The sequence below is a fragment of the Cynoglossus semilaevis genome, chromosome 8 (assembly GCF_000523025.1).
Source record: "Cynoglossus semilaevis isolate Cse_v1.0 chromosome 8, Cse_v1.0, whole genome shotgun sequence".
Classification (NCBI taxonomy): domain Eukaryota; kingdom Metazoa; phylum Chordata; class Actinopteri; order Pleuronectiformes; family Cynoglossidae; genus Cynoglossus; species Cynoglossus semilaevis.
In genome coordinates, this window is record NC_024314.1 from 10922463 (window position 1) to 10947467 (window position 25005).

At 42.7% G+C, this 25005-nt stretch overlaps 1 protein-coding gene across 2 annotated transcripts in view; it reads left to right on the forward strand.

The window, feature by feature from the left end:
- Positions 1-22777, forward strand: part of shisa9a (shisa family member 9a) — a 35262-nt gene extending 12485 nt beyond the window's left edge. For both annotated transcript variants that reach the window (XM_017034418.2, XM_017034419.2), the window contains exons 3-4: positions 14937-15203; positions 21000-22777. In XM_017034418.2, the coding sequence (XP_016889907.1) occupies positions 14937-15203; positions 21000-21829 (1097 nt within the window). In that variant the 3' untranslated portion in view covers positions 21830-22777. The remainder of the gene's footprint in view (positions 1-14936; positions 15204-20999) is intronic.
- The last annotated feature ends 2228 nt before the right edge of the window (positions 22778-25005 follow it).

Here is a 25005-nt window from a genome sequence, read left to right on the forward strand (position 1 = left end):
AACCGAGCACACGTTGAGATATCGGTCCGTCCTTCAGTGGCCTTCAGCTCTACAGCTGCTGATTTCAAAGTAAAGATTATTTCATTTGGGTGTTGAATTCTAATTATGAAAGTGCAGCACAGAACGACCCTGCCAATCATTGGACCACCTGAGCTGTGGAGCGTTAGCTCAGTGCTAAATCATTAATGGTTTTCTGATTATGTTTGCCAAAGCTCCAGCTTCTCTGCAGTCATATCCATCTGAACCACTAACAGCAGACATGATGCCACACAGGTTGTTGCCAGGAATAGAAAGAATATATGGAAGAAAGTGGCGTAAAGAAGAGGTGAGGAGACAGAGATGGATGTGCAGTAAACCATGTTTTTATGGAGGATAATTTTCCTCCCCACAAGGCAGTGATTGGCATTAATTACTTAACAGGTGCTAACGGTGATGAATCTCATAATTAGCCATTTTTAGATTTAGTTCATTTGGGAAGATGTGCATGTGAGGCAGTGGTGCAGAATATTTGTACGCATGTGCATGGTTAAAAATAGCAGGTGATATAGTGTTTTCAGAAAAGCAACGTAGCCTTCAGTGTGTGTTTGTGAATCAGGTGAAGAATCCTGGCGGGCATTCCTCTGCGATGAAACCCTCAGGTCTGCAGATATTAGAACTGTTTATGATGGAGCTGTCAGATGGAAACATTGATTTTTCAACTTGTTTGGACTTGTTGATTTTCTGCATGTCTTCTGGCCTTTGAGCAGCAGCAGAAAAGAGAGAGAGAGAGAGAGAGAGAGAGAGAGAGGGAGTATTTGTCTTCAGCGGGATTCTGGGACATGTAAAATCTGACCTTTTTACAGAATCCCACCCTTTCTGAACGCCAGAGAAGAGTTTACAAAAGTCAACAGAATAGAAAAAAAATTGTCTCCTGCTGTATTTGGTTCAATACTCCATGTTACTTTCCAACTGAGCCTTTATTTTAATAAAGCTGATTCTAGGCTGGTCACTAAGGATTACGAACTCGTGTAAAAGCCAACGTCCTTGACTGGAAATGGCTGCAAAGACCTGCATAACCAAGACTTTGTAGTATGGATATTAACACAACTACAGGCTGCAGGACAGAGCACTGAAGCTGGTACTGACCAGACTGAAAGTCCTGGACAAAATGATTGAAAAGAAGTTAAGCTCCTTCTAAAAGTTCCAGGTTAGAGCAGCTTCCAGCCCAGCAAAACAGACTTCTTGTCGCTCTCGCTCTCTCTCTCTCTCTCTCTCTCTCTCTCTCTCTCTCAGCTGGTGTCTGTCTTTATTTGTTTGTCAGCGCTCGTTTTGCGTTTAAATGCCATTATTTCAGTCGTCTCTAGCTGTTGCATTCCAAAACCACCTTAAAACTAGCCTCTGCATTCATTATGTAACATTAACATTTAGATTTATTATGTAATAGTAACAAAAAAACCATCTCCCTGACGGGCCGATCTTAAATCCATTAAGAATATTCATATGGCCTTTCCAACAGTGACTTACAGTTGCTTTCGACTTGATTTCACCAAATGATGCATGAAATGCATCAGTCAGTGTGAAGGCAGAGATTAGTCTGAATAAATAAGCAGCTCCATATAAATGGAACCAACTGTTCAACCCACTTTCATGCTTCATGCTGAGGGCTCTGGGTCAGTTCGCAGGGCTGTTGGCAGCCCAGTCAGGGCCCACTGGGATTAGTTGGAGATTCTAGGGGGGCGTCCATATGGGACTTCCCTCACGACCCACTTATTACCCCCATGTTGTTGCAGTGAAGCCATGTTTTGCTCGCCTTCCTCTCCTGCTCTGCGGCAGCGTTCAGCGGGCAGAAGGAGTCTGCTCACACTGGTTCCCTCACCCTCCCCGTTGCCAAGACACGAAGCGGTGCAGAAGAGCCAACACTTACATTGTCACTCTGCAGGACCATGGCTTTGCATGGACTGTCACATGAATGCTATCAAGGCAAACATTTAACACGTCAAACAAAAGCACAAAAAAACGCTATGGAAACTGTGTATTTGACATCATGCAGCCGTTCATTAGAGAAAAGGTAAAAAAAAAACAAAAACCAAAAAAACTTCATGCAGAACACCAAGTCTCTGTCACAGTGACACGGCAACAAACACAGTCATCATTCACACAGTGGAGTTTACACAATGCACAATGACGCACACTCACAAACTGTACACTTTGCACCCTGCTAGTGCTGGCATTCTACTGCTTACAAATGGAGCCAGGCTGACAGTCCTTCTTCACTAACCTACTTTAGTCTCTTTTTACTTGCTAACCCTCTGGAGTCCATTCCTGCAGCGGGGTCTATCAGTGGGCGCTGCTTTCAGTTGAAATGGCCAATAATAGAACAGTAGAAAGAAGGGCTGTCATTGGATTACAGACCTTAATTAACAGCAGGTAGATGTTTCTTGACTAATCCAAACGATGGAATTATTAGTATGGAAATATGTCGTGAAAAGTATGTGAACTCATGTCCTCGGTCTGACCAGACTTCTATTCTAGACTTTGTAGATGACGAAGCATCAGGAACCATGGTTCACCAGAGTCTTCATTGAATAAACCATTCCAAATCCAAACCAATTCCAATCAAGCACAAACAAAATCCCAATCCCAAAATCCACTATTTTCCTACAGGACTTTTGGTCATTTATTCATCTTCTACCACTTTCTGAAGTAGCCCTCCAGTGAGGACGCAGTTACACCATGGACAGTCAACAGTTAACCTAATCCAATCACATGTATGGTCCACTCATATTCGTCATTGCAGCAGTGATTATGATCGTCTTCACATTTGAGCAAACACCTATAAAACGAAAGAGCCTCAGGCCGTTTCCTATAAACAATCTATGGTTGTAAACAACCTGCTTCACCTGTGATTATTTATTCAGTAGTTGACCCTGGTCAGTATTCAGTAATTGTACCTGACTAACTCATTATGTCCGACTAACCCTCACTGAGTAGACAGAAGGTGAAATAACAAATCCAACTGGTGCAACAGAAGACCAAAAGACACATTTTATCCATCACAGATGTGGTGACCGGCAGGATGCGTCGCTCTCTCTCCAACTCCCTGCTGTGTTGTGTTGTTGAGTCTAGTTTTCAGGGGAATGTGTAATGTAGAATGGGAATGTAGAGTGTTCTTCCAGAGGAAGAGTATGACGTGTCTTCAACTCTGCAAACGGAGCAGTTCTAAAGATGATGATGAAGCATCATGCTATCAAGCTGTTTGTGCTTGGGGGAAGCCAATAAAGGGGCTTTATTTTCTCCTGAGTGCTGGAGAAGAACATACACCTTTCCAGCCTTTCCTCTTTTTTCTGCCTGTCTTCAGCCAATAAACATAGGCCTGTTAATTACAGCGTGAGATTTATTTGATTGTTTTGAAGCCTGCGTGAACAACATGGGGCTCAGGCCTCGTATTTAGCCCTGCAGGTGGCCGTCACAGGTTGTCATCCCGCAGCTAAGAGAAAAGAAAAGGGGAAACGTCCCTTTTGCTCCGTCTCATCTTTACAGACCAAGAAAAGCCCCCTCCCCCCTTCGCTCTGACACTTACACCTGCCGGGGTCTCACACCGGGGGGCTCGGTGCAATGGACCAGAGCTGTTCAATGTACGTCTCCTCATCAGTGGAGGAGACGGTGGTTCAGACACAATTAGCAAAATTGGATTTGAGGTTACACTTAATTAAATGCTATCAGCTCCAACAATCAGACTGGATGATGTGCTCTATGTGATGACGGCTTATTTAGCCCCTGCTCTTCCATCTGTTTAATCTCCAGCTGTTTTTACCCAGAACGCAGTCATACTGCACTTAATTAAGTTAATTGGTATAAAAGGAAAATGTAATTATAAGGGAAATTCAGGCATGTGGAGCCGGCAGGGGCAGAGGTCCTGTGTCTGATGTTGTCGTTCATCTCCCTGGATCTTTACATGGTCTCCCTGTACAGCAGTCCAGTCCAGTCAGAGTCCAGGCCTTCAGGCTGGAGGTTCCTCCGTCGTTGTCCCAGACAAGGTGAAGAATAAAATTTCATAAGGGTTATTGTTTGAAACTGCGGACAGCTCCCTGCAGAGCTGTAGAATAGACAACTCTTTTCACTGCCCTGCACCTGGAGGCCAGTAAAGTGAAATGTAATAAAAGAGACTGTGGTGACCTCTGTGGTCCAGTTCAAGGATACTGATTGTATTTGTCTTCAGTGGACTCTGGCTACTTTTAAAGATATTTCATATACAGATACTGCATGTTTTAAATATTTTATCATATTTTACCTGCGTCAACATAAAAATCGTAACTACCTGACCAGCTTCCACAGCCATTGGTCTCGCTGCAGCTGTATCTGGGTCAGTATTTCTGACATGTTGTCAGAGGTGTGGGCCCCCCTCCCCCCTGCACCTCCTCTCCATGGAGACACACATCATTATCATCGTGGTCTCCCATTGCCACCCTGCTCCTCAATCTGTCTGCCTGTCTTTGTCTGTGGCAGCATGTTGCCATCAGCGGATGGAGCAGCCGTCTCACTGCTGACTCATAAATCTGGGAGTGGAAGAAAATGACAACGCAGCTTAGAAAGTCAAGGTGGAAGTGCAGCCAATTCTTCCTGTCGCTCTGCAGCAGCGCAGGAAGTCTCCGACAAACTCTCCGGGCAAAACAGACTCAGTGAGGCGATGGGGGAAAAAAGTTTAAAGAAGACAAACAGATTCTAACTTTGAGGGCTGACCTTCTTTCTTTGGACAAAAGCACTAGGACTATTGTGGGAACGTTTGATTTCTTTTTACTTTGGTGAAGGAGACAAACTGGCAGGAGAAGACAATAGCCTTAGATGTTATCAGCGGTGCTTTGTTTTCTGGAGTGGCGCCTCTTCATCACGATAAAGGAGGACAACTGTGTGTCAATCATGTTCTTTAGAAGAACAGGTATTCATGTCTCTGTCTTTCCTGTCTGCCCCCCGCCCCCCCTCGCCTGCTGTGGCTCAGTGACTGATGAGGCCTGTCACAGGCAGGAACACCCGCTCTGCAGCTGCCAGAGATGAGTGACCACAGCACTGAGGAGGTACAGTACAGTACAGTGCTGGAGTCAGGGCTTCAATATGAAGGACACAACACAGATCTAAGCAAATATCTTCTCCTGGGATTCTGGAGAATAAGTTTCCAACTTTAAATGTTATCTATTACCACCAGCATTCTATTGGATTACACACATGACAGGTTAATTTAGCTGAAGCAACCAAAAATCGACCGTGCGCCTTATAACCCGGTGCGCCTTATGTATTACTTCTGGTTGCGAGCCAACAATGACGTTTAACTCTGTTATCACAATTAGAAGATGCTCAACAACAAGTATTACAGTACGGTTGCGTAACCCAAATCCGTGCAACGTCGGGCCGTGCCTCTCAACACCCAAAGACTCTGAGTTGTGTTTTTGTATTGTCGAGGTGGATGACAGAAGGCAAACACACATTCACCAAGACTGGGAGGCAACGGGCAAGTTACGCCAAGTCTCAAATGTCGTCCGAGTTTTCACGAAGGCCGGAACCATAACTGAACGACTAAGTAACAGCAACGAGACTGACTCGGATATTGACGAGAGGGATCAGGGAATGATTGATTGTTCTGCTTAATTGTTTCGCTGACTGTTTTGTTTGGCTTTATGCGCCTCACATACACTGCATCAGCATATAGAGTATATGTAATAGTGATTTCTAGCCACCACTCACCTCAGTGTCTGTAACAGAATAGCTTCCTAATCATTCTATTACCTACCTACACGTCTGTCAGCACTCAGCGGTGCTGAAGACCTCAGGTTTGTAGCTGAGGTGTTCTTTTGCATTTCTGTTTACTCAACGTCCTTCACATGTGAGCAGTTTTCCATCTTTCCGGTGCGGTTCAGATGCCCTGAGGTGGATTCCTTTCCATTTAAATACGTGTGGGAAGTCGGCTGTGATGACAAATCACTGTGCTGTTACAACTGGACGCCTCCATCTGTCACAGATTAGGACCGGATGCAGATAAGAATCTGATCAATCTGCTCTCGTAGTCCAGGAAATGATGTAGCGTAATTTCAGTGTTGTCTAAGACTTTAACTGCTTCTGACCAAACTCTTATAAAACTAATTTTTCACGCCTGTAAAACTGGGCCTACATCTCACTGACACTGAGAGGTTTCATCAAATATATAACCTCTCCACAGATATTAGTGATATCACATTATCGATTCGCTCACTTGCGCTAACCACGTCCACTGAGACACAGCTCAGTGCATTGTCCTGTGCAAAGACAATGCAGCAGAGATTGAAACATCGGTCCAATCCTGCAGGAAATGCTCCAACGTGTATTGCACTAAAAAAGAAGAATTAGAACAATAGAAATCGATAGTTCTTCAAAATGAGCAGGCCGTGACGGAGGGCTCTGATCATGAGGGAGTGCAGCACAAGTCATTGTGCTTTTTCAAAGGCTGGGAGAGGAACAATTAAGGGCAGATAAGCTATTCTCTCTGCTATCATTTCCCATGACAGAGTTTTCAATAACACGGTTTCCCTGCGTTGCACTTTTATCTGTTTAATGGTCATCCCTCCTGAGACCGACTTACAGATATGAGAGCGCTGGTGAAACAGAGTTGGCTGCACCTGTTCCTCCAGGTCTCTGGAGGTTTTTTCCGTGACTGTGGACTCCGTCACATCCTCCTCATCCTTCACTGCTATATCTCTTCTCCAAATGGGAGTGCAGTGATGCGCTAATGACTGCAGACAAAGCTGGCAACATATGGCGACGATAATGAGATGAACATAGTTGGGAGAACACAGCCGTATATACGGAGGACGAGACTCTGACATGTTGCTTTGGAGCAGACAGATAGTGGGCTCCTCAAGCTTACGGTTGAGCTACATGAGATAAATTATTCATGGCAACGTGAACCACAGCTTTTACTGTTTCAGGGCAAATAAATAAAGTCTGCTGCCTCTCTATGTCTCTAAAAGGAATTCTTTAACGTGCTGCACAAGCCAGCACTTATCCCCTCAATGCTCTAAACACCAAGTCCTGAAATCATAGATCAAGAATATTGAACTTTCAATGATCGTGTTGCTTGAGTTTGAATCTTTTAAGTCTACATTTGAAAGTAATTGATAAAAAACTCTCTTCTCTGGCCTGAAGAGCCAACTGGTCTCTATGTGAGTCTAGCACAGAGCTCTGCAACACTGAAAATATCAATTTTCAGTGTTGATATAAAATAATTCTGCACCCCCCCCTCCTCCCCCCACAGCAGAACATGCAACTGCACTGTAAGGCAATAGCACTAACCACTGTTCTACCTTCCGTGGAAATCCCCCCGGGCAAACCGAACCAAATACAACTCTGTATCAACTCTGAAGATACATCATATGAGACTGACCATTTCAACATTTTACATCTGCTCGTAGTTACATATGTGAACCTCTTCAAATTGTAAGAGTCGCTCCACCATTTCTTCCACATGTCCCTCGACTACCACAGAGCCAGGAGGAACCGAGGAGTCAGGGCCGGTGTTCACTGATCTTAGCACTATTCACTTCTGAAGCGGCTGCAGTTCGGTGGGAGCTCGACTCTTATGAAGGCTGCACCCCCTGTAGGTGTAAGCATTGCTGTCAAATAAGTTCCTATCTGTCAGCCTGTTGGCCTTTCACTTCAAAGCCACCACCTGCTGAGGATAGCGCCTGCAGCTAGTAGGAGCCATGGAGCATCGGACATCTGTTCTTTTCTAGTTCTCCTTTCTCTCCCTGTAAGGTGCAAGAAAACTTTCTTGTGTGTATGTATCACAAGAGTGTGATGACCCTCTCTGCTAAGGCCAACGATAGTTCCTGCTCCTCATGGTGGTGAGACAGATTAGGTTTTGGCATGTCATTTTGCTCAGGTGTTCTAAACATGTACATGTATGGTAGATTACAGCTGTCAGCCATGGATACATCGACTTGAATCATACGGATGCATCAGCTCTGTCATTTCCTTCCCTTTAAATTGGATTGCTATTGAAACATTTGACCAAAATGACCTGACTGCTCCTTGACTGAACAGGAGGTAAATCTTATGACTCAGTGGAGAAGTGTTTACTAATTTTAACAACTCAGTTCTCCATAAGACTCCAGAACTAAGTTTCAGTCACAGCACATTCAAAACCCCAACTTCCACACCTATACTGCTAGTCCTAATATATCTCTCAAACCTTTTCTCGATTACCTGCCTGTTCAAACAATGGCCCGAGGGCCACGTGTAGCCCACTCACAACATCAGCATGGCCCAAAATGTGGCACTTTGACAATTAAAGAGACTAACTGAGATGTACAACTGGTGAGTGAAGGGGAAATTCCCACAGGAGGACAGACCATGAATGTAACACTCTCTGTAGCCTAGCAACATGCAACCCACAATGCTTCACTTGTGGTTCTGGAATTGTTAGCAGTTTACTATTCAGTTACAGTGTCCCGGTGAACACAGAAACCTGAAATTATACATTAAAATTGTCCAAACAAATAAAACAGTTATACATAGGAAGTCAGGTCTCTTTCAGTTCACATTTGAATCGACTTGTGTCTACTACTACAACGAGAGTGCCTCAGGCAGCGAAAAAGACCAAAGAGACCAGATCTTGTACTTTGTGTGTACTGTAAATACTCCGTGGGGAAATGAAGAGTGAGCTGATGATTTCTGCCTCACATTGCTCAGACAGAACCTGCTCATCTCCTATGCACAAGCAGGTCTCACAGGAAGTGTCTGTACTGTCACGTGAGACTGAGTGATAAACGACTAAATGTCAGATGTGCTGACAGCACAGAGTAAATACTCCAAACCAAACAAAGCAGCGATTGATTTTCGTGTCCTCGGATCCGATTTCATTTCAACCTCCTGATTTCACATCAGAGAGATATTTGGAGAAGCCTTTGGACCCCTGCACCGTCCTCATCTTTCATTGTCAGGCTCTATTTACACACATTAGAATGTCACAACAGCCAGTGATGAATCACACTGTTGCTTTGGTTCCCAAATGCAGCTGTTTTTGTTTGTTTGTTTGTTTTTTCAATAAAACCTGCTTCCTTGACAGGGCCTGACAAAAATCCAATCGTTTTTGAACACAGCGATGTTGTCCAAGGTGGACCCAGTGCTATCAGCAGCAACAAAATAAATAATTTGGTCCATCATCAGCTACGGTGTTGTGATAACCAGCTGGTACAAGTCAGATTTAGAAAATTTAACTTCTCTCCTTTAAACATGCCCAAAATATACTTGCAAGTGCTATGCAACGCAATTCACTTCTCAAAGACGACATTTTGGGTTTCACCTCTCATCCATGAGGCTTCTTCAGTCCTAACTGATGGGGACCACAACGACCCATCAGACTCTTAACGACTGTTTACACTTTCCCAGTTGACCCCAAGGTCCCACCCAACAGGGTGGACCTGAAGTAGCTTTATTCCTTCACACCTAGAGTATATATCTGCTGTACTCCCCTCCACCAGTTAGAACTGAAGCAGCCTCTTGGCTGAGAGGTGAAACGTCTTCTTTTAGAAAACTCACGTCCAGTTGCCTAACAAAACTTTTCAACCTTATATTAAAACAGTTCTACTGTATGTACTTACAACAGCCAGATTGAACTTTGTTTCTGATTTTCCACAGGGATCCTCATGTTTAGGAGAAACTGTGGTGACATTAGTGACAGTGTCAGACAGTAATACACTCCAACAGTAGCAGTCGTAGATATTATTGTAAAAACTGTTTCTATAAAAGCCTCTTTTATGTAGTGATAGTGGTGTTTTTTTCCTATTCAGTCACCAAAGGTAAAAACTATTACATCAACCTGAATCATGTCGGTAAGCTAAAATGTACTTAAATTAGGAAATATTCCATGGTGAAAATACTTTCATCAGTCAGCAATTTTAAGACAGGACATGTATTTAAACTGATAATTACGATTTCCTGTCCTCAAAAGTTCTGCCAACCCTAACTTGAACCAATCTCTAGGGAATGATTGCCTTTGAGCATCAAACAGACGTGTGAAGGATTAAGTGTAGAGATAGATGAACGGACAGACCGCTAGAGCAGCAGGCACCATCACATAAGTTGCATAACAATGACTTTTTCAGTACAGTACAGTTCAGTACAGTACAGCCGGCCTGCCTGTTGATATGTGGGCGCAAGTGACTGTAGGACAATGTGAATGCGCCGCGTGCTGCGGAGCAAATACTACACGAAAGGATACGGTTGCCATGACGAGAGAGAGGGAGAGAGAGGAAGCAGAAGATGGAGAGGGTTGAGTAATGACAGAGAGGCAGGGATGATAAAAAGGAGGAGAGAGGGTTTATCCATTTACACAGTGAGGAGAAAGAGGGAATAATAGATGAGTCAGCTCCTCGCTGTTTTCACTGTCGAATGGAGCGAGCGGTGAAATTATACTGTACAGCCAATAGCTATGGAGGCAGGCCAAGAATGAGATAGAAGCCCTCCTACATACATGTGCTCCAGCTCTCTATTGATGTCTCTCTTTATGCTTCTTTTCTTCTTCATTTTCTCCTGCGTGTACACGGCCGTACAGGAAACATCAAGGGAAGAACACGCCTGCGTTGTCTTCCCTCAGTCAGGAGAATATATTCTAGTCTGTGACATGAAACAGACACAGATAAGGTTTTTTTTTTCTTTTCTCTTTTCTCCCCCTCTCATTCCCTGGGAGGACCAACTCGCGGCTCCATGCTGAATGTCTGGCTTCACACAAGGGAGAGTGAAGCTTTGAAATCTCTCAATATTTGTTGCCGTGTGTTATGGAGGACACACACGGAGTGAGTGTGTGTGTGTGTGTGTGTGCTGCTGACTGCACTGTCTGTTACCTGTCGGTCATGAGCTCATGATCCTCAGACTGTCTCATCAGCACAGCAGTCACACTCGCTGTAATCCTGACCTGCTTCTTCACTGCAGAGTGACTTCATGTCAGTCACTGGCTTTAATCTGAGGAGCCAGGTTAAAAGTACGTCACACATTAGACGCCATTCTGCACGTGTCTGGGATGACGCTGCCGTAGTCACGGCTGCAGGTCATGAGACCAATAAACCAGTTGATGAATAATCAGCTCTGATAATTCATGTGTTCACTTTAGATTATTTTTAAATTGACAAGATACAAAAATGTCTGAATTGGTAAAAACAATTATTTACCTGATTAAAACTAAAAAACGGGAGGAGCCAACCAGCAAGTGTTGGTGCGCGTCTTCCTTTCTGTACATACAGAAGCCCTGGAGGGACAGGACATCAAATACATTGGAATCTTTTTTTTTTTTAAATAATAAATACAATTAAAATAAAGAAATAATTCAACTTTAAATATACTAAACATACTTTAAAAATATGATTTATTTTTACACAAATCTCCCTTGCAGTGCACACAAAACAAAATTCCATATTGTCCCCCTTATTCCAGAGGAATAAGTGAAAAAGTTCTATTTTATTTCTTGATATAAACTTCTGGTCCAGTTGGTAGTAATTTCCAGACCTGAAGCCGTCGTGCAGTTTTTTTTTACTTCATCTCTCTACATCCAGCCTCAGTCAGAGAAATAAATAGACTTGTCTGCATATTTGGCCCATCAGTGAGTGAAATCCTCTTAAAGGATTATAGTACAGTGACTTGAAGGTCCATTTCCTCAGTCAACAATAAATATTTACAACAGCGTGGAGAGCGCAGATCACAGATCAGTTTCACTTTAACTCCGCCTCTGTTTAGACTGTGGGTAATAAAACCCACAGCACCTCACTACAGATCTGCATCAGTGAATCAGTGAACAGAGACACAGGACAGTGATGCCACATTTCAGAATCTCCATCGTCCGTCTCCGGCCTTTTCATTTAAAAGTCAGTTATTGATCAGAGGATGGATCGCTCTGCCATCGATTCCATCTCGACACATGCTCCCAAACAGTTACTGACCATTATGGGATGTGCTCTGTACATCCACGGGCACGTCGTAAAATCACACCATCTGCCAGACTTCCACTGGGCTCTAAAACACATCAGGCTGCGTGGAACTTTGACAAAACGCCTCTTCCTCTCAACAACACCTCCGGGCCGGCCTTTCAAAATTTTACGACTGACATAAAAAAGAAGTGCGGCCCCTCTTCATAAACACAGTATTTCCTTCCAGAGTGAAGAGACTCATTGATTTTGTTCATCTATGTCACACTCTTGGTAATGAATGCCTGGCTTTGACAGAAAAAAAAAGCACGACTGGTCCTTTAATGAGGAGGAGTTTTTTTTTTTTGTTTGTTTTACTTAATTACTTCAGCTCTAACTTTCACACATGCTAATCCCAAAGAAAAAGGTGACTGTTGATTTTAAACCGCTTTAAACTGCGATGATGTGAATATTATTTCAAAAGAGACATGCTTAGGAATATGAGCAAAAAAGCTACAGACTGAACCCTCTAACAGCTCAAAAGCTTATGAACTATTTGTGAGAAAAATTTGAGAAAAAATGTAGCCAAAAATAGATCAAACAGACCCACAGGGACATGTCCATTTTCTTCCCATTTCAAATATTTTATACAAAACAAAAGTCTATGTATAAATATTGCATTTTCATAAAATAAATGTGAAAAAGTACATGCAGTTTTTACAGTAAAGTGACTCCGACAGAATCCCACCCCACACTTTGCCTCTGGCGTCGTCCAAATGTTTTAGTAATCTTGACGAATGATCAAAAAAAGGTCGTATGGAGGAAAGGCTGGATGTATTTAAGGTCAATAAAAAAAAAATAAAATCAAAGCTCCAAATGTTCATTATTTAATATCTGACCTCCGACTGGAGCCTTTTTTTTTTCTTTCACCTCAACGTCATTGAAGGTTTCATCACGCCTCATTTTCATCCTCTGACACGACCTCACACTGTTTCCCACCGAGATGCTCACTTTAATTGTCTCCTCTCTGTCTGCCCTGTCAGTGTGTCTGTGTGTGTGTGTGTGTGTGTGTGTGGTTTGAGTCAGTGCCAGGGCTTGAGTGATTAATTAGCAGCAACACAACTTACTTTGCCTCGACAGTGAAGCTGTTGAATACTTCTCACAGCTCAGCAATGCACCGCTGAGGTTTGACCAGAGTCAGAAATTAGCAGGAGCTCAGGGAAATAATGGCCTTGGAACATTTCAATTTGCCCTTAACTTATGCAGAACTCTGAGTTAAAAATATCCAGCAGCTTCTATAACTCACACACAACTTCATTCTTCGCTGTAGAAGATGATGACATTTTGAAGGGATGACTAGATAACCAGGCGATAACCAGAACATTCAATAAGGTTAGCAAGAGCAGAAACTAGAGGCTAGATTCTAGTTGGATTTTTATCCAAAAAATGTTTAAAATGAGGCAAAGATAGGGTGACAAAAGAATATGAAGTTAGTGGTTAAAACATGACAAACAACGTAGTCAAAGGTACCAATAGTTTTTCAAAAAATATAAATATTCAGGTTGGCTAGAGAGCAGTTAAAAAGCAGTTAAAGAAACATCAAAAACTTCATCAACAGCTAAGAGTTTATGAGCTAAAGTTAATACAAAATAGTTAAAACAACTGGAAATGGTCAAGAGAATTCCTTAGTTAAAAATATTCACAATTCATGACGGCTGAGAGAAACAGCTTTTGACTGTATCTTAATTTGCCTTTTAAAAAATGGATTTGTAACGGTGTGCTGCTCACCCTCCTTCCTGCAAACACTTGTTCCTGAATGCTCACACTTCTAACCACTTCACTGCTCTTTCTTCTGCTCCATCTCCTGAGTTCTTCCTTATTCAAACTATCAAGTGGCAGATTTCTGGAGCCTTTCAACAGACTGTACTCACAGAGCACAGGTACCGTTGTACACACTGAGTTTTGCCATTATCTGTCAGACTCTGAGTGCTGGAGAGAATTCCCTTCACTCAACCGTAGGTTTTCAATAGTCAGACTGCGTTGTTGGCGTTGCCGCCCTCTCTGATGGGACCCTCCCTTCATTCCCACCTGTAAGATTTAGTCTGTTACAACACTGTGAGATGTTGGGATGAAAAGTATGTTCCTGGGAACTGAAGACATCGTAGAACTACAGATTAGATGGTTGGTTTCTGTGCAACTGAGAGATTTACTGCATGCAAATAAGTTGAAATATAACTGCAAGTTGGTGGAGCAGTTAAATTATTCCAGAATACAGGATGACCTGGATAATTTGCAAAAAGATAAAAAATTAATTAAAAATTAAACGAAAAAAATTAACAAAAAAGAAACTTGCCAGTTTAAAGCAAAAATTCTCATTAATAAGTGAAAATGTCCAATATGGCTAAAATGTGGCACTAATAACATTAATTAAATATACCCAGCAGTTAGCTTAGCCAGAAAAGGCAAAAACAAAAGTTAAGTTAACTAAAAGCTAAACTTTCTTAAACAATAGACCAAAGATCAAATTAGGACAAAAAAGCAAAAAGCAACAGTGACATTGTCTACATATACAGTTATCTCAAGTATAAAAAAAACTCTTTTGCCCTTTTTACCCTGATGGGCAGAAATGTCCAAAGTGTATGCAGGGAGCAGGGAGAAAATATGGATTTATTCCCTTTAAGAAGTGACTTTATGACATGGACACTTCTCACATCCTGACTCTCAGACAGAGGAGACAAACCGGGAACTCTTTTTCTCATACAGCACAGTGCTGCGTGATGGTCAGCAGATGCAGCTGATCAGCCTGGACAGTTACTGCCTGGTTCTGGTCCAAATGTATATTGTGGAGCATGACTTCCAATAAAGAGCAGCTGTAAACGATAGTGCATGGTAATTACTCAGATGGATGCTCTGGACATCATCACTTTGGCACAGGATACGGAAAAAAGAAAGGGCTCACGATGACAAGTGAAAGGAAATGCTAATCAATAATCGTCCTAATTTTAACCCTGTCCTTTCCTGTGTCCTTGTCCACAGAGGCTGCTCAGATCAACAATAACGTTGGAGGGGGCTCAAACATGGGTCAGCAACACCCTTACCCGGCCCTCAGCCAGCTGTCCCGGGTCTATGAGCCACCACAGCAGCAGCAGCAGCAGCAGCAGCAGCAGCAACAAACGCACCATCAACAACAGCATCAACAACAGCAACATCAGCAGCAGCAGCAGCAGCAGCAGCTGAATCAGCAGCAGCAACAGCAGCTTCAGAATAAGGATTTCAACAAGTACGCCTCGCTGAAGGCTGTGGGTGAGTGACTGTCAAGGTTTTAGGGATTTTTTTTACAGGTTTTGGTTGAAGAAGAACAGGGAACATTTCCAGAGTCGCAGCGAAACTCTGTGTATGTTCCTAAATGTGAGACTGGTTACAACAAGAACCACAGACTGATGCTGCCAGTTGAGTCTGGACTCCGACTGTGACAAACGCAGTGGAGGGTGGAGCGCTGGGGTTTTCCCATTCTTGTCTGCAAACACAGTCAGATGGATCCACAGCTGGTCCAGGAATTCAAGTCCCGGGTTTAGAACATATTCTTTAATTAGGTTACAATGAATTTAATTACAGAGTTGGATTTCTTAATGCCTCAGTGTCGGTGTACGACAAATAGAAAAATATCATTTTCAGGTTCTAGATAGAGGAAAAATTGCAGTACAGACCGGATTTGGTCAACGAAGTGTAAAGACACAGACATGTAGACTCTGCAACGAGATAGCCATAATGCTTAGAGATAGCAAGAAAAAAAAAAACCCACAGATATTACACAGTAACGTCCTGAAAGACTTCTTTTGACTGTAAGTTTGTCTATAACAAGTGTAGTATAACAAAACAAAGAAACTTTTTTAACAGCTCCCAACTTGTTTCACTTACTTGTCCCCAAGTCTAAATAATTAATCAACACTCCCTGAAGATTTTATGATCCATGCTGAAACAACACCTTTGTTTTTCCATGGTGGCGATGCTGAGCTACTGCGGAGACAGTGGCTGATGTGACAGCTGTTGTTGATCACCAAACTGGACCCTGTCTGTAAAAACAGTCACAGCCTGATCATCAAGCTGTGTGGCAGCTTGATGTACGTCTACACATTCACTCGGGTCATTCGTCGGTGCAGCTGCTCTCGGATTTTTCCTCGCCCTGCACATATGTCATTGGCAGCGGCATCGCTATTCCATAACCCGAATTAAAAACATCAGACTGACTGTGAATTTCTGCCTGTGTGTGTGTGTCGTCAGCTTGTTGGTGTAGCAGCCAGATATCATCTACTCCTGCATGGTGATATCAGTACGAGCAGCAACAACGACTACTATGACAACGTTATTTGTCCACATTTGGAATCATCAGTCAGAGCTTGTGTTTGAAGGTCAGTCCCAGCTTAGGTGGAGCGTTTCCAGCAAATACTCGTACAACCTCCATGCGATATACGTACGTTGTCATAATATTTATACACACCGTTTTGATTCTTATCCTAGGGTTAGGGTTATTGTTTACTTCATTCTAGCAAATAAAAGAAATGACTGTTATGTTCATGGATTCAATCTAGTGGTGGGCGTAACCTGGTGGTCTTCATCAAACAAGGATGAAGGGTGGGATATAAAGCCCGTGTTACAGGCGACGAATGGAAGGAAGGGATGAGACTTTTATTTTCAATCTAAAAAAGGGTTGCATTTCAGTCCTTCTAAAGTTTATGGTTTTACACCACAGGAGATTCTCACGTGTCACCTGACACCAAGTGAGGAGAATGAATGGCCCAGTGGGCGTTTAATGGAAGACTTACAACGGCTCAGAAATGTTAAACCTGTAAAAATGTCAATTTAAATCTGGCCAGCTATGAATCTAATATGTTTTCCTCTAAATAGATCAACATCAACAGTCAGATTTAGCAAGAAACTATATAAAAAAACAGAAAATACAAATTACAGACCCTAGTGGTCAAGTTAGAATATTCAACATAGTTCACAAAACAACTGCATCTCTGACTGATTCACGTCTATTTTTTTTCCTTTCACATCAATAACATACTGCACAAAAACCCTGTCTCTCTCATTGCTGCATCTGCTGCTTTAAGCGCTTGTTCTTGTTTATGCCGAGTTCTGATTGGTGCTCTGTACACACCGGGATCCTGCCTAATTACACCAGCAATTTATATGAAACTGTCAGTAAATATTGAAAACAGGTGGAAATGAATAAGAACTAAGTGATACGCGGACAACCGTCAGGAGCTGCAAACAGGTACGAAAACAGTGATTAACACTGTCACGCCGAATGTTTGCTGGTGTAATTTTCATTATGAATACAATAATCACAGACTGTGTTTCTTTTTTCAAATGTACATAAACCCCAGACAGTCCCACGGTGTCTTCAGCACTCAGAATATTATTTAGCCTTCCATGCCGCCAAAGAAAGACATCTTGATTTTATTGTCTCAGAATCTAAAAGACATAGATTTTTCTCTCAGCTCAACAGTTTTTTGACTGATATTCTGCTGAGAGTGAAGGAATCCATCACGGGCGAAGCAGAGATGCCAATTTCTCCACCTACAGGAGCCTCAGCACATCAGTCTGCAGCCTCAGGACTCCAGCCTCCTGTATTTAAACTGGAAAATATTTTAAAGCAGCCATGAATGAAATTCACATAATACACCGAACTGTACCTGATATAGTGTTTTTAGTTCGCTCAGTATTACCATTACAATTGACTTAAAGTAAGTCCCACTGCAGAGAAAGGGCGCTAAATATTTTTAATTTCTAATTCATAACTAACTCAGAATTACCCCCCAGGAGATTTGTGTATATATTTTTTCATTTCTGGTCACATACTTTGAATAATAATATATAAATAAAAACTATTCTAAAATGTATTTTAAAAAAAAAATTTAAATTCACTAACACTCTTTTAGAAGTAGAATTCCAACTTCCATGTTCATGTTCAACCAGAGCCACATGATGGTTCATTTACCGTGAGGCCATTCTGTTTGTTATTATCTGGCTACATCTACGGAGAGGCAAAAATTACAGCTCAGCCTTTTAGCACCTGTCAGTCATTACATTTCCTTTTCCTCTTGCATTTCAGCTGATTTCATCTTCTCCGATTCTTCATCACACCTCCTTCCTCCCCTTCTCCTGGAACCCTTTTCCTCTCCTCCATATCTAATCTTTTTTTTCTCTCCATTCTTTCTCCTTCCAGTTCCTCCTTCCCCTGGTCCTCCTCTCCCCCACCATCTGCTCCGTTCCTCCCTGCTTCTCCTGTCAATTCTTTATCCTGTATTGTCACCTTTGAAAGTCCTCCCCCAACGCACACACACTCACAAAAGAATCCATCACCTTTTGGAGAATCGCAGCACTAATCTCCATCTTCACATACAGAGGAACTCATATCTGATTCCATTTCTGTAATTGCAGCCTTGCTCTGCCCCTCCACTGGCTCTCACTTGACTGACAGATTTCCCCTCCACGAGTGGTATTCAAACAGGCATCCGTGCAATGATTGGAAATCTGTCTGCAGACATACAGCACTGAAGCCTGGAATTCCAGGAGGCAAAGTGCCTTTACTGTGGCTCCATTGATAGGATTGTCACTCATGAGCTGTGGGGGAAAAACTGTGGCCATTGAAGCGAGAAAGCAGGAGAGAAAGAGGGAGAGTGAGAAAAGGAGGGCAGACATGGCGAGCCGGGAATGAAAGACAGCACACAAGCAAAATGCCAGCGGTGTCTCCTTTTGAAGTCACCTCCTTGTGAGCGCTGTTAATCTTGAGGAACATAAATGGACTTTACTTTTTTTGAGGTCCTTTTGCTGTTTTCACTGTCCGTTGAACCCCAGGAGAAAATGAACCAAGTCTTAGATCAACACCACTTTCAACATCCTTCTCTCTCCCTCTCTCTCTAATTGCCTTTGCCTCTTTCCCAGTGGTCTACTGTCCAGCCGATGAGCCACACTTCTGTCAATCAATAACCATCTCCACCGTCCCCTCTGTGCATCTATGTAAGGTCACTTTATCGAATTCTAACTGGAACCAAAGCTAAAACCAACTAATAGAAGTCCCTGGACACAGACCTGGATCTGAGGCCTGAGGAGCCAACCACCAATTACACTGCTTGGTCACTGCATTTCCAACTGCAGCTACGAACAAACCAAACTAGAGTGATGACCTCTTTTATTTATATTTATATTTTTCCATCTATCTGCTCCTGACCCCCCGACCCCCACCCCATCAGATTTTAGTACCCATTGTGGCCTCAGAGGCACCTGGTCTAAGATCTAGTCCACTGTGATATTTGACTGAACACCGTGGCGGTTCAGTCAGTATTTCTAATGTGCCAACAGGCATTTGTAGAACGAACTACTTGGTCCCTTAAAAACTCAGGTGTTACAAATCCTAATGACCAAAGTTGGCAACATGACACACTTCCTTGGAGTTTTACTAATCCTCAAACTGTTTTCAACTGAACCTCTTAAAGTCCATTGTGAGTTTTACCTTTGCCAATAGCTGAACCACTATTTCTTTATTTCCACTGATTGGACCTGAGACCAGGCCACAGAGACCAGTCTCTGATTACATCTCCAGTCCTCTGCCAACACTGAATGTCTCTATGTCCCTGTTGGAGAATACGATCGTTCACTGCTAAAGAGATTACCTGACAACAGGCATTAAGACAGTAAGACTCCGTTGAAACCCAACGTAATTAATGTTTTTTCGGCGATAATTGCTGTCCAACAGTGATTGATCCGACCACAGAGCCCTCCCAGGAATAAATCTAGTCATTAATACCTCCCAAAAAATTAATTTCAACGGCTCTGAGAGGAGTGAAACGCCCTCCGTCACATTGGAGGTAGACATTTTGATTGCCCTATAAAAGCACACTAATATACTGTTCTGGCTCTGAAAACACTTTATATCACTGATGCTGCAGGGACTTGAGTGAAAAGCAGTGCTTGATTTCCTTCTTTCTGGATGTGTAACGTGTGTTAGTCTCCGCGGGGTGCTGGCCTTTCTCAGGCAGAGGCAATGCTGAGCCCATACTGCGAAGCAGCAGTCTTTTCCATTTCCACTCACGTACACTGCTGGATGTGTGCACTGTTTGAGCCGACTGCCACCAGATTGATTCACCTGTCGCCTGAACAGGTTTGATCCCCAGAGGCAGTCACGCTGCAACTCAGCGGGTGAGACACTGCTCTCCCCCCAGCACCCACTGCCCCCTTCTCTGCTACCTCTTCACTCACTCACTCCTTCTGTTTAAAGAGTGATAAACGACATATATACGTACGGTGGTAAAGCAAACCCACAGACTGTGTTAAGTTTATCTTTGCCGACCACTACAGGGCTGAGGAGCAGGGAGTGGACAGGGGAGAGGTCACACTGTAGCAGTCAGCGTGGAGATTATAGCTCAGAGACATGGACGGACAGGACAGGAATGAAAGTGAAGCAGCGACACCATCTGTGATGAGTCTGGAGGAGCTCACACAGTACTCCATTTAAATAAAGCAATAAATACCTGTGGATGGATGGCTGCACTGCAGGGTGTGAAGTCGGCGGTATACTTCAAGAAGGTTCATGGTTTGAATCCAGCTCTGATCAGTCTGTGAGATTTATTTATCCAGATCCCCTCTTTGTTTCTTTCTACGAAAAAAAAAAAATACACAGGAATTTTTAAAAATGTTTTTATGTATTTTAACGTGGGGCTTGACCAGTGCAGACTGCTTGAACATAAAGACCTGTAGTCTGTCGTACTGTATTATGCACTTGTGTCTGTTTCAGACGTCTACAAACAGGCAAGTAGAGGTTTGTAACTGATCTACCAAATGCTGCAAGACCTATTTTATGAGTCACTCTATAAACAGTTATATTTTCTCTCTGTTTCACATTATCTCGCCCCAAAAAACAGACATGCTGAGGATACTGTGGTGTTTTTTATGAGTAACAGTTAAAACAGGAGCAAGAAGCAAAACTTGAAGAAAAAAAAAAGGAAAAAATAGATTTTTAATAATTGACTCAGCTGCGCTCCAACTTGTCCTGCTCATATTTCAGTAGTTTTACTTTTCTGCCTTTTCTCTCAGCTGCCAAGTACAATGGTGAACTCTACAACAAGCGTCGGCTGATGGTGGAGCTGCCAACAAAGGGTGGACTTCCTCTTCAGCCAATGGGCAACTCCAAAACCTCGTTGGGAAACATGACGTCAATGACTCCTCCGATGACCAACAACCCCATGGCTTCAAATCACCTGACCTCCAATCCCATGAACCACACCATCGCTGTTTCTTTCTACGTGACCCCCATGACATCCATGACCCCCATGACCTCCATGACACCCATGACCTCTCTGGGTCCCCTGACTCCAGAGCCAGTGGCCACGTACGTCACAGAGATGCCCAGAATCACCTCTGTGTCCACGCTTCCGACAGAGCGACACATAGCAGCTGGAGTTGGGGGACTGAAGCCCAACGGGCAGAAAAACAAAGGCGGCTACGGCCACGCTGCCTACAGCTCTCACAGCTCTCACCCACATGCTCACAGTCACAGTAGCAAGCCGGCGGGTCTGGGGGTCACCTCTCTGTCACACCTCGCAGGGACTATGCCAGGAGGAATGTCCCTGGGAATTTCCAGAGCCGCTGAAACCACCATTGGTTCCATTTCAGCTACAATGGGCCGCCCACTGGCATACAACTCTAACACAATTGCAACAGGGCACGGTATGGGTTTGGGGCTAAAGGGCTGGGACGGGACTGAGACGGTGGGTCGTAGGAAGACCTACAGTCACAAGAGACCTCAGTGTACCGTGCTAGAGCCGAACCAGCTTCACAGCAGCAGAGGCCACAGCCACAGTCAACACTTCCTCCCCACACAGCCCTATTTTGTGACCAACAGCAAGACAGAGGTCACTGTGTGAAGGAGAGGACGACAAGGAGGAAGAAAAAGGATGCATGTGGAGTGGCCAAACAAGTGACAAGACACCGACTCCAATGAGGTGGAGATCTTTGTGTGTATTTGTGTGAAGAAGTACAAGCACGTTGGTGTAGTGGTGAATATGGTTGGACAGTGACACCGTGTCTGAATTGTCCTCATTTCACACCGAGTTCACTGATCAGCGAATCACTGAACAGACCTTTGTCGTCAGGAGGATCACACCCAAGACGGTGACGTCTGTAAGTGTCACACAGAGCTGGGGTGTCTGTGGTTAGATTATGGTCTCAAAGATAATACCTTCTCCATAATGATACAATATCCGAGCAGCGCAGATGATGAAATGGAAAAAAGGGACTGGCTCATACTGCACGAAGAAAACCTGAGAAGCAATATGAAGGACTGAGGATAAAACAGTGAAGTATCTTGGGAAGAAAGCATACAGCAGGTTTACCTACAAACCCCTACTCATCTGCCCAAGACATGGCTGAACAGGTGGGATGTTAAATTATTTCCTGAAAAAACAAAACAAAAACAAAACAAAAAGAAATCAGATCTACTGAGACATAGACCTGAGATGATGGAGCCTGGCTTCAGATTTTGGCTTTCAGAAAAAACCCTTCATCAGCTCTGCAGCTGAAGGCTGCCCTTTTCCACCAAGCTCCAGCTCAGAGAATGGACCCTGTCGCTCTGGCATTGTTCTGTTCAGATCTCGTCTGTGCAGTGACAGCTGGCTGAGAGAGCGGAGAAGGAGGCAGGGAGGTGGCGTCTGGATGGTGACGCTGCTACCAGAGGTTTTTCAGAATATCACACTGACACAAACACACGGACAAACACAGACCGACTCAAACGTGCAGGATACTAATATGCAGGGGTGTGCACAAGTCTTGAGACGCAGTAGAAAAAAAATTCTTTTTCACATACCTTAAACAAATTTGAGCCCTTGGAATGTCCTCCCAATGGCCAAGAGATCTGGTTTATATAAACCTATAACAAAAAAAGTAAAAAAAAAAACAACTTTATTTTAGGTCAGAATCACAGGAGTTAAATTGGTCCTCACTTTTTTGGCATTTCAAAGAAAGGTAACTTATGTCATGGTTTTGCAAGATTTTGAACACATCTTAAAGTGTTCATTCAATTTCGACATTGATTGCCCACTTTTTTTTACCCAATTATTGACATCTCTTTGTTGAGAAACTCTTTCAAAACTTTAAAAAAAAATTTTTTTTGCTTTTGCTTTTTTTAAGACTTCTGCACACACTTGATACTGTAGCAGTAAAAGGTCAGCTAAACAGATGGCGAGTAAAACTTGGTCATTAGACCAAATGGTCTTTAATATAGTTTTAATTTAAGGGGTAAATCAACAAGTTCTAAGACCTTTTTAATCTCTTATTCATAGAAATATATTATTCTTCAACAAATTCCCAATTCACATGCAGTTTTTAAAGTGTTTTATTTAATCAGAGAATTCCCTTTTTGTGCAATTTTCTTTGTCTCATCTAAGACATTTATTGGATTAAATGGAGCTGGACCAAAACTTCATTTGTTGTTACCATTATGATTTGCTCTAATTTCAATATTTTTATTTTTGATGGTTATAAAAAGTAACACAGCCTTATCAAAGAAACAATAATGAGGCTTAAATCTGTTGGAGACGACCTTGAGAAGCGTCTGGACATGTCTTAGTCACTGAAGAGAGACACAGCTTTTGAAATTGGAATATTCTGCCTTAGAACTTTTTGACTTGTTTTCCTATAAGTTGCAAAAGATTGTGTATTTTTACAGAAAAGCAGAGAACTACTGAATAAGTCAGGTATACTATACATATACACATAATATATATGACAAAATATATGAATTGCTGGTAATTTATGACACTGCCAAAACAAGTTCAAAGAGATCACTCACTGTAATCATGCTCAAGAAAATAAAGAAAAAATCCTATCTGTGTTTTTTGAGTTGGACATGAAAAGAAATCTTTGATCATGAATCTTAAAGGTCTTCTGTGCCTTTCAGCCTACTGGTTTACTTTACTAATTATTTACTTATTAGCAACTGTAGCCACTGTTATTATTTTCGCATCATCCTTTATTAATAATCCCATTCCACCCTTCAGTTAGTTTGCTTTACTGTGTGGTCACATTTGCTAAAAAAGAGGAAAACTATATTTGATGATTAGGGCATAATGAGGGGAAAACAAGATTTGATTTCTTCAAACATCTCTGCAGGTCATCAGCATTCAGCAGAAGTAGGGATGCAGTCAGTTCTTTTGTCCAGGTTCGACCAAAGCACAAGCCGAGCTACTGTAGTCCAACCCATGAAAAACACTCCCGATCAACATCTGGCTACGACAGAAATGTAGAATCTCCATTTTAAAAGAATGTAAATAAGAGAGGCAGAGGTGCACATGACTGTCAAGAGAGACTTTAACACACTGATGTCACACATGAATCAACCAGGCCAGCTGACGACCAGATAAGAGTTCCACAGGAGGGGGGAATTCTGGCCACACGCTGTGGAATCCCTGCTGCTCTGAGGCTAACACGACTGGAAACCTGAGACCAAACCGAGCCCAATTCTTTGGAGTATTAAGCAGTGCCACATGTATCACAAGCAAACACGTACACACACAGTAAACATCACAGGGTGGACTCTGCCCCTCCCTCTGCTCCTGCAGCTCTGAGCGGCAGGCGTCATCACAGCAGAGGGACAGTCAGTCAGTCGGCTCTGTTTCTGCCTCTGTTGGACATGAAAGACTGTGAAACTCCAGACCTTGGCCCTTTGTAGCGAGAACTGATCTTATTCTTTTTATTTATATATATATATATATATATATTTATATATATATATATATATAAATATATATATAGACACATATATATATATAAGTATACATAGCCTTTCTTGCTTATAACCTCTTTCTTTTCATGCTTTCGTCCTCTACCCTTCTTTACGTCTTTGTTCCCTCACCGTCTAAGTCAAAGACATTCAGAGAAGAAATTTGAAAAAGAGAGAAAAGTGGGTCATTGTTGAAATTATTCACCCAATCAATATTTAACAGAAAACTCTGCTGTTTGATTCTGTGTGCCAAAATGTAAATCACTTTTGCAACTTTGTACCTGTGTTTACACTGCTATCAACTGAACTCACTGCAACGTATTT